The sequence below is a fragment of the Chiloscyllium punctatum genome, chromosome 5 (assembly GCF_047496795.1).
Source record: "Chiloscyllium punctatum isolate Juve2018m chromosome 5, sChiPun1.3, whole genome shotgun sequence".
In the NCBI taxonomy this organism is placed as follows: domain Eukaryota; kingdom Metazoa; phylum Chordata; class Chondrichthyes; order Orectolobiformes; family Hemiscylliidae; genus Chiloscyllium; species Chiloscyllium punctatum.
Genome location: NC_092743.1, coordinates 36,759,695 through 36,770,425, shown reverse-complemented (window position 1 = coordinate 36,770,425; position 10,731 = coordinate 36,759,695). Strand labels below are relative to the sequence as shown.

Sequence of the window (10,731 nt, the reverse complement as noted above, 5' to 3'; positions counted from 1 at the left end):
CAGCAGGTCAGGTAGCATCTGAGGAGCAGGAAAATCAATGTTTCTGACAAAAGCACTTCATCAGGAATAGAGAGCCAAAAAGTTTACTCCTGTTCTTATTTCCTATGGAGCTTAAGAATCAATATAAATTTGTTCAAAATTTTCTTCTTGTTTCAAAGTGCAGACAGTTCTAGCACCCTCCAAATTTAATTTAATGTAAATTTTGAGCATAAACCCAGCTAAAAGTGCAAAACGTTTATTCAAGGTAGTATAGTCTGCAAAATCCATAAACATTAAAATATTTGGTTACAAAAGCATAATATACAAACATTTTCTTTCATCAATTTCCTTAGCTTTGTTCCAAATGTAGCAGATACATACCCCAAAGTAAGGTGAACAGTTAATGAGTTTGAAGTAAAGGCAGTAAGGATAACAAATCAACATGTTTTTCAGTTTCACTCAAGCTAACGGAACTCAGCAGATTATGAATGACAGCATAGAATTCTGTGTGGCGTTTCAGATGTATACATTTATAACTTCAGTGTTGTAAAGGAGAAATATATGAAGGAATGCTACATATCTTTCAACCCAGGTGGTGTGCAGAAGTGTTTTGATGCATTATGACCACACTTTTCTGGGAGAAAGTTCAATTTTCCTCCACATTCCAGACCCCACATTGCTTTCTTTTACTCTTTTAGTGAACCTGGAATGCATAGTTTACAAAACACTATCCTAACTGAAGTCTGGTTACACATTTTATATGGAGAATGAAAATTAGATTCCCATTTTTGTCTGGTGGTACTGAGTGCTGGAAGGTTTGGGAGTTTATAAAGAAAATGAAAAGCCTGCTGAAGTGATAAGAACATTATGAAAGATATGTGAAATTTCACTTGTCTTCAAATGACACTATTAGGGCTGTACTCTAAGGTAGATGTGTTTTTAATTCATCATGAGGTTCTGTGCTACAAAGATAAGTTAATTCTTTCATTAACCAGCTCACATGTGTTACATACATTTCCATTGGAGGACGTACCATAGGTATTAAAGCAAAATTAAATAGACTCTGCCATGGCATTGGACCCTGATTTAATTGGACTAGCAATGATTTTTAAAACTCTGTTTCTGAAGGTAGAAGGAAATGATCTGTATCTGCTTGCCCTCCATTGATTAACAGGTATGTAGCTTTGAAATGGAAATGTTTGCTGAGATAATGTTCCATTGTGAATATTTGGCTGGGTCTCAAAAGCTTCAGAATTGCAAATGGCCTTATTGATCCAAGAACTGCTGAAACTTTCACAGCCTATAAAGCAGAATGTTTTAAAAATGGTTTCTTGTGAAAAATATAAGACTAATAGGCACTTAAATGCTTTCCCTTGCGTTTTTTTTTGGTCTAGTATCAACGATAGCGAATTTGAATAAAGTTATTTACCTAGATTAAACCTCTAAACAATATTTCAAGGTAATTCCCATTGTTATTGCATGTCTCCTGAGAATTGTACATGGTGGATATTGGACATGTGGCTATGAGATATACTTGAGGGAAGGTGAGGATACTCGGGAGAATGTAATTAACATGAGAAGTGTAGGGTGACATGAGGGATGGGGAAACAGTTCAGATTGAGGGACGTTTAAAGAATGCTGGGAGCTTGGCTACTGGACTGGAGCACAAAGGTGAGTCTTCTAACTGGTCTGACTCTAAACTTATGTACTGTATCAAGGCTTGCAAAACAGACACTGAGACTGACTCCAGTCTGAAAAAGTGGTAATTCCTTATAAAATCACACATGTGCATTTTGCAAGTCACAGAAGGGCACAGTTTAAGTTTTCCAAAAAAACTGGCCCCAAGAGCCCAATGTAAACTCACTTTTAAGCTGCAAAAAATAAGAGTTTAGATTAGAGTGTTGCTGGAAAAGCACAGCAGGTCAGGCAGCATCTGAGGAGCAGAATTCCTGATGAAGGGCTTTTGCCTGAAATGTCGATTTTCCTGCACCTCGGATGCTGCCTGACCTGCTGTGCTTTTCCAGCACCACTCTAATCTAGACTCTGGTTTCCAGCAACTGCAGTCCTCACTTTTGCCTTGCAAAAAATAAGCACTAATTAAAAACTAAGCAGAGATTTAAGACCAACAACACAAGACAAAAGAAGAGGCAAAGGAATGATCATCCATTCCAGTAACCTCCAATTTGAGTATCTCTTCTCTAGTGCTTTATAAACAAGTCTGGGATCCATCAGTATCTTGAATGCCTAGAATATGCCCCAAAGTTTTATATTTATTTCAATAATTTAGTACACAACAGCTTAAGCCACCCAACCATGACTAATAAAAAATGAAGAATAATATTAGACTCTAGAGGAGAATCATATGAAGATGGGAGAAAAAGTAGCAAGCCAAAGTACTGGAAGCAATTGGAGTTCAACAAAGGAAGGCCTAGAAGTGGATTGAAAGGAGAAAAATAAGTTTTGAGTAAATTTTTAAAGACCATAAAAGCAGATTGTAAGAGTTTCTGCAAGTATGTGCAAAAAAGATTAGTGTAGTCAAATTTAGGCTGCTTACAGTCTGAATGGGAGAACTGATAATGGAGAACAATGAACTGGCATAGCAATTAAATATATACTTTAGTTCTGTTTTCACAGAAGCTGAATGCTAACCATTTTGATCAGACCACAGTGTTGTCCCTATAGTCATGCATTTTCTTCACCTGTGCCCCTAAATTTGCCTTTGTTCATTCTTTGCAAATCTTGATAGCTGTGCTGAAGCATCCACTTTCCTTCCAACGTGTGCAATCAGCACAGAAATAAAATGACAAATGAGCAGCAACTGTAACACGATTCCCTTTAGCCAATGCTATATAAGATTCCTACTCAATTGGGAGTTCAGACATCATTATAAAAACCATTATAATCAATATTGCATAAATCAAACAAAATTTACAAAGAATTCAATGGATCCTTAGTTAATGAACTTCAGTGCATTCTTCACTGCTATGTAGCATTACATTACTGTTCCTGCACATCATTGGCCTAATATTCCACATTGTTTGCATTCATTTTCTCTGCAGTCTGCAAGTAACATTTTTAGCTAGAAAACAGATACTGGACTAGTCAAACCAGACCTGCGCTAGCGTGAAGAGTTTTGGTCCTGTTGTCTAAGGAAAGATACATTGGAAACATTCCAGAGAAGGTTCACTTGATTAATCTGAGTATGGAGAGATTGTCTTATGAGGAAAGGTTGAGTAGGTTGAGCTTGCACTCATTGGAGTTTACAAGAATTGGGGTTAAATTTATTAAAATATATGAGATTATCAGTGGGCTTCACAAGATCAATGCTGAAAGGTTGTTTCTCTTTGTAGGAGAAACGAGGACCAGAGGGCATAATCACAGAGGAAGGGGTTGACTATTTAAGGCAGAGGAGGAATTCCCTCTTTCAGATGGAAGTGACTGTAGAATTCTTTAAGATAGAGGGCTGCTGAGGCTAGATTGTTAAGTGTATTCAAGGCTGAGATAGATTTTTAATCAGTAAGTGGCTCAAAGGTTATGGGAAAATCCAGAAAAATTGATTTGATTATCATTGAATTATCACGATCTCACTGAATAGCAGCACTGACCTGATGGGCTAAATGGCCTACTTTTGCTACTGTGTCTTATGATCTCATGGGTTATTTCATTTACTTGTTCTCAGGAACCTGGTAGTGTTAGAATTTATTCCCAACTCTAGTTGTGTGCCCTTTATTAGCCACCACATTTTAAGGGCCACTTACAGATGGACCTCTGGTGCACATATTTAAGCTAATGGGTAGAAGGATTACAGGGGCCATTAGAAAAAATATTTCCATTCAGAGGGCGGTGGGTGTCTGGAACTTGCTGTTATGTTTGGTGGTGGAGGCAGAAACACTCAACTTGTTTTAAAAGCACCTGGATCTGCATCGGAAGTTCTGTAACCTGTGAGCTTACAGATTAGGTGCTAGAAAGTTGAATAAGATTTTAAGAGACATTGGGCTGAATGGTCTTGTTCTGGACTTCACTAACATTTCTTTAGTTTTGTGCAACTGGAATTATATTATATCCTGAGTAAGGAAAGGGGTTTCCTTCTCTGAAACATATTATGATTTTTAGATTTCTATGATTAGTGAAGCAGTTTTCTTTTAAATGGCAATCCATGTAATTTATTAGTCAGGTCACGCATTACTCATTCTCTGGAAGCACTGGAACTGACACTTTAATTCATTGTTAGAAGCTGAAAAACCTCCTAACAAATTGTAATGGAAAACCTTAATTTTACTATTTTCAAATAATAATTGCCTTACCTGTCACTCTCATCTAACCTCTCTCTTTTTTTGGTAACCTTTTCCCACCTTCTACTTACAGATGTGCAAAACATTTTGCAAGTTAATGAGAAATCACTTGAAGCAAATTTAAGCTTCAAGTTTGGGGGATCTTCCCAGTAATAGATTAGATTTAGCCTGATTCAATTTGTAGTTTTATATGAAGTGGTGGTGAAGGAGTTGCTCTCCTACAAAAGCATTCAATGTTCACACTCTAATATTGCTGTAGTGTTGTTCATCTTGCATTCCTTGGTCGAAGTATTTCTTTTGTGTTGTTAGACATCATTTTGGCAAGCTCCTGGACCGTATTTCCTCTTTTTGAATGTGCTGATAGCAAGACTGCAATGAAATAAGATTAAGTAGTCAGAAGGTAATCTGCATCAACCCAGAGAAAAAGGTAACCACATGAAATGAAACTACTTTCACACGGCATCATTGGGAACTGTTCCCAAAATTGGCTTAAGCTCAGTAATAGCAGTCTCAATTCTGAATAAAAAAAAAGTTTTCATCCATATTCCAGAGATTAGAGCATAGAATAAAGACCAGCATTTCAGCACAGCTGAGGACATACTATACTGTTGGAAGTATTATAAAACAGACTAACCATCTGCCTTCTCAGTTAGATGTAAAAATGCACTATTAAAGAATAGTTATGGAATCATACAGGACAGTAAAGGCCCTTCAGCCCATCAAGTCTGTGTGTCAAAGTTCCCCCTATGTTCTGGCCAATATTTATCCCTGAACTAACACGCAAAACAGTTGAACAGATGTCTATACCATTGCTTAAGGCAAAAATGGATGCTACCTTTTCATATTACAAAACTGTAGTGACTTTGGAACATCTTAAAATCATAAAAAGCTGTGCATAAATGCAAGTTTTTTTTCATACATAATTACTTTGAAATGTGGTTATGTTCAGACTAATAAATATGGTAATTTTGCCCATAAAATGGAACAGAACAAATGATCACTAATCAATTATTATTGGTGTTGTTTGTTGGCTGCAAAGTTAGAAAACCAATTGATTTTGCTAGTCATGTCATTCCATTTGAAATACACAAACAGGGGTTTGGGACAATGGTTGAATGTCTGCACCAGCAGATAACTCCTCCAATAACACAGTACACATTCAGTGGTCTCCACTAACTACGCAAGTTCTGTAGCAAGATTCGCACTTCCAATCTTGAGCAGGCAATATGGATGGTAACTGTTTTATTTCTACAGCTCTCAACATGTAGAATCTTAATCTAACATTAACATGACTCACCTATGCGTCAGAATATAAGACAGGTAAAATTCCACTCCTGCAACTCAGCGTTTAAACATAGACTAATACTCCAGTGCAGGACTGAAGGAATGCTACACAATCAGATACTATGTTTGGATGTGCTAGAATGCTGGAGGGCTCGGTGCAGAGTGGTAGAAATTGAACTCATACTTCTCTCTCAGACAAAAACAGGTGCCAGATGTAGGGAATGCTGTACTGATAGAAATTGTCTCTTCTACATCTTTAGTGAACAGTGTCCATGTCAATTTGGTTGACGATTAAAGAATTCAATTTGCCATTTTAAGAACAAGAGAGATTTCTCTTAAAAACTTTTGTCCCTCAATCAAAACTAGATTAATTGGTTATTTATTAAATTGGTGCTTGTTGGACTTCGTAGGTCAATATGGCTGCCATAGTTACCTACATACAGTAACTGTGTTTCAAGCAATATAAAGCACTTTGAAAACTTTAAGACATAAGGCAATGTAAAAATGTTAATTTTCTTGCCAATTCTCATCCTTAATTCAGACTGCCGACTGCTTGAACAAAAAGTGTATTATTTTTAATCCGTTGTCACTGACATGGGTGGCACGGTGGCTCAGTGGTGAGCATTGCCGCCTTACAGTGCCAGTGACGTCGGTTTGATTCCAGCTTTGGTTGGACATTGATAGGATAAATAGACAAGGTCTTTTCCCTGGGGTGGGGGAGTCAAGAACTAGAGGGCATAGGTTTAGAGTGAGAGGGGAAAGATAGAAAAGAGACCTAAGGGGCAACCTATTTGCTCAGAGGGTGGTATGTGTATGGAATGAGCTGCCAGAGGAAATGGTGGAGGCTAGTACAAATGCAACATTTAAAAGGGTATATGAATAAGAAGGGTTTGGAGAGATATGGGCCAGGTGCTGACAGGGGACTAGATTGGAATTGAGATAACTGGTTGGCATGGACGACTTAGACCGAAGGGTCTTTTCCCGTGCTGTATATCTCTATGACTCTATGACTGTCTGGTGGGTGACTCTGGGTGAGCTGCTTTTCGGAGGGGTGGTGTGGACTCAATGGGCCAAATGGCTTGCTTCCACACTGTAGGAACCGTATGATTCTATTTCACAGAGGCAAAATTTATTGCCCATTGTCAAATGTTACTGAGTGTCTTGTTGGGTCATTTATGGAAAGAAAAGTACTGTGAGTCTGGGATGCATCATCACTCTCAATAATGACAGAGTCATGGAGAGTATTAGAGTACGATAGCATGGAAAGAGGCCCTTTGGCCCAGACTGGTCCATGCCAAACAAAATTTCTGTCCACACTGATCTCATTTCCCTGCACTTGGCCCATATCCTTCTAAAGTCAAGATTAGATGGGCCAATGGACTGAGAAGTGGCAGATGGAGTTTAATTCAGATAAATGCGAGATGCTGCATTTTGGGAAAGCAAATCTTAGCAGGACTTGTACACTTAATGGAAAGGTCCTAGGGAGTGTTGCTGAACAAAAAGACCTTGGAGTGCAGGTTCATAGCTCCTTGAAAGTGGAGTCGCAGGTAGATAGGATAGTGAAGAAGGCGTTTGGTATGCTTTCCTTTATTGGTCAGAGTATTGAGTACAGGAGTTGGGAGGTCATGTTGCGGCTGTACAGGACATTGATTAGGCCACAGTTGGAATATTGCATGCAATTCTGGTCTCCTTCCTATCGGAAAGATGTTGTGAAACTCAAAAGGGTTCAGAAAAGATTTACAAGGATGTTGCCAGGGTTGGAGGATTTGAGCTATAGGGAGAGGCTGAACAGGCTGGGGCTGTTTTCCCTGAAGCATCAGAGGCTGAGGGGTGACCTTATAGAGGTTTACAAAATTATGAAGGATAAATAGACAAAGTCTTTTCCCTGGTGTCGAGGAGTCCAGAACTACGGGGCATAGGTTTAGGGTGAGAGGGGAAAGATATAAAAGAGACCTAACGGGTAATCTCTATGCCTCTATTAGAGTGGTGCTGGAAAGGCATAGCAGGTCAGGCAACATCCCAGGAGCAGAAAAATCGACATTTCGGGCAGGAGCCCTTCATCAGGAATCCTAATGAAGGGCTCCCACCCGAAACATCGATTTTCCTGCTCCTTGGATGCTGCCTGACCTGCTGTGCATTTCCAGCACCACTCTAATCTTGATTCTAATCTCCAGCATATGCAGTCCTCACTTTCGCCATATCCTTCCTAACTTTACCTATCCTGTGTATTTGTCGAAATGCCTTTCAAATGTTGTTAATGTACCCATCTCAACCACCTCTGCTGGCAGCTCATTCCATATGCGTATCACCGTCTGTGAAAAAGAGTTGCCTGTCAGGTTCCCTTTTATTCTTTCCTCTCTGACCTTAAGTCGATGCCCTCCAGTCCTCGATTCCCCAACCCTGGGAAAAAGACTGAGTGTATTCACCTTATCCATGGCTCTCATGATCTTATACGCCTCTAAGTTTTCCCCTCAGTTCTCCTCCATTCTAAAGAAAAAAGTCCTAACTTGTCCAACCTCTTCCTCTTACTCAGACCATTGAGACCAGGCAACATCCTTGTAAATTTCTTCTGCACTCTTTCCAGTTTAATAACATCCTTCCTATAACAAGGTGACCAAAACTGAACACAATACTCTAAGTGCAGTCTCACCAATGTCCTGTATAACTACAACATAACTTCTGAACCTCAAAACTCAATGCCCTAACTGATGAAGGCCAGTGTGCCAAAAGCCTTCTTCACTGCCCAGTCTCCCTATGACTCCACTTTCAGAGAACTGTGAACCTGAACTCCAAGATCCCTCTATTCCACTACACTCCTTAAGGCCCTACCATTCACAATAACACTCCTACCATGATTTGACTTTCCAAAATGCAAGACCTCACACTTATCTACAAAAACTCCATTTGCCATTTCTCAGCCCACTTCCTCAGCCAATCAAGGTCCTGCTGCAATTTCTAATAACCTTTCTCACTGTCCATGATACTGCCTATTTTAGTGTCATCAGCAAACCTACTTAAATTGCCTTGTACATTCTCATCCAAATCATTGATGAGGATAACAAAAAGCAATGGGCCCAGCACTGAGCCCTGAGGCACACCACTAGTCGCAGGCCTCCAGTCTGACAGTATCCTTCCACTATTACCCTCTGCTTCCTACCAGCAAGCCAATTTTGTATCCAATTTGCCAGCATATCCTAGATTCAATGTGATCTAACATTACAGACCAGCCTACCATGTGGAATCTTATCAAAGGCTTTACTGAAATCCATATATATTTTATCTATAGTCTTGCCTTTGTCAACCTTCCTGGTCACTTAATCAAAGAACTCTAAGAAATTTGGGAGGCATGATCTCCCACTCACAAAGCCAGGCTGGCTACTCCTAATCAAACCCTGTCTTTCCAAATGCATGTTTATCGTATCCCTCAGAATCTTCTCAAGTAACCTACCTACCATAGATGTTTATTTGATTTAATTTTGATAAGTTTCCAATAACCTTTTGACTTATTGTATTTCTCACAATGCTACACCAAAGCATTTTCTTATAAAAATGTAGAAAAAGGCCTTCCAGCCCAGAAGTGAACTTTATTGCAGAAGTTGCATATAAGGCAGCAGGTTAAGGGCTGGTTTATTTCCTTGAATGATCTTGGTGAATCTGTTATATTTTTACAGTATCTAAGATTCTTGACTCATGCCAACAACAGTATAGAATTAAAATTCTAAAAGTCATGTTGGAATTAAAACTTGACCGCATGGGTGGCACGGTAGCAAAGCACTGTTGCCTCACAGTACTAGAGACCCAGGTTCAATTCCCGCCTCAGGCGACTGACTGTGTGGAGTTTGCACATTCTCCCCGTGTGTTTTTTCCGGGTGCTCCAGTTTCCTCCCACAGTCCAAAAATGTGCAGGTTAGGTGAATTGGCCATGCTAAATCGCCTGTAGTGTTAGGTGAAGGGGTAAAATGTAGGGGAATGGGTCTGGGTGGGTTGCGGTTCGGCGGGTCGGTGTTGGGCCGAAGGGCATGTTTCCACACTGTAAGTAATCTAATCTAATCTAAACTGTACCCTGACAGTAGGTGGTCCCTCATCTCAAATGAAATACTCTTCAATATGAAGTAATAGACACAGCTCCATAATACCAGAACAGATTGCTGCCAACAGAGGTTATGCTATCTATGCTAACTCACATCAAGAGCAGTAAGCAAGAAGTCATTCATTCCACCCTCAGTGGAAGGATCCATCATGTCTCGTATCAAGTGGAGTTCTGCACCCAAATGCAAGATTCTGTAATGAAGGAAAAAGATAAGTCAAATATGAATCCATTCTGTTAATTTAGTGTTTGTTGTCTGCATTACTCTAAATGTTTTCATCAAAATGCCTATTATTCCTTTAAACAATCCCAGGTTAGTCAAAGCATGGATGAGATATTAATTAAGCATTTCTAGATTGGGTACAGTTAGATTTTGATAAAGTAAAGCATCAAACATTCCCAAAATCATTTCCATCAAGGGGCAAAAATATAAACAGCCCTCCATGATTTCCCATAAATTGCTCTTGAAGGGATTAAACATGGATTGGACAGAGCTAAACCCTCTATGCTATTTTATCAATCTTCTTGGGTAATGGAACAGGTAATCGCAATGGAATGTCTGTAGAACATAAAATAGGAACAGTAATAGACCACATGGCCTTCTGTCATTCAATAAGATCATGGCTGATACAAATGAAATGCCAAATCCACATTCCTGCCTAATCTCGATATCCTTTCATATGCCCTACACCTTACTTAACAAGAATCTATTTACCTTTGCCTTAACAAAATGCGAGAACTCTGCATCCACCGTCTTTTCAGGGAGACCCAAAGATTAGATTAGATTAGATTAGATTACTTACAGTGTGGAAACAGGCCCTTCGGCCCAACAAGTCCACACCGACCCGCCGAAGCGTATACCACCCAGACTCAACCTCAGAAAAATATTCACCTTATTTCTGTTTTAAATAGGTGACCCTTACAACTATTAATTTGACCAGAATTAGCATTAACAGTTGCAATTAATGATTGCTGAACATGAAGAACTACAAGAAGATAATTATTATCCAGGGATGGTTTTTCAGTACTAAAGAAGTATCTGAGAAAATTTGTTCATTTTGGCTTTACAGAGATGAACACGGTGTATCA

General features: G+C 39.3%; 1 protein-coding gene across 3 annotated transcripts in view; it reads right to left on the bottom strand.

The window, feature by feature from the left end:
* Positions 1-219: 219 nt before the first annotated feature.
* The window catches only part of LOC140476985 (ALS2 C-terminal-like protein), a 104,593-nt gene continuing 94,081 nt past the window's right edge, over positions 220-10,731 (bottom strand). For all 3 annotated transcript variants that reach the window (XM_072570038.1, XM_072570040.1, XM_072570039.1), the window contains 2 exons: positions 9,740-9,836; positions 220-4,640 (listed from right to left, as the gene is read on the bottom strand). In XM_072570038.1, coding sequence (XP_072426139.1) covers positions 4,584-4,640; positions 9,740-9,836 — 154 coding nt within the window. In that variant the 3' untranslated portion in view covers positions 220-4,583. The remainder of the gene's footprint in view (positions 4,641-9,739; positions 9,837-10,731) is intronic.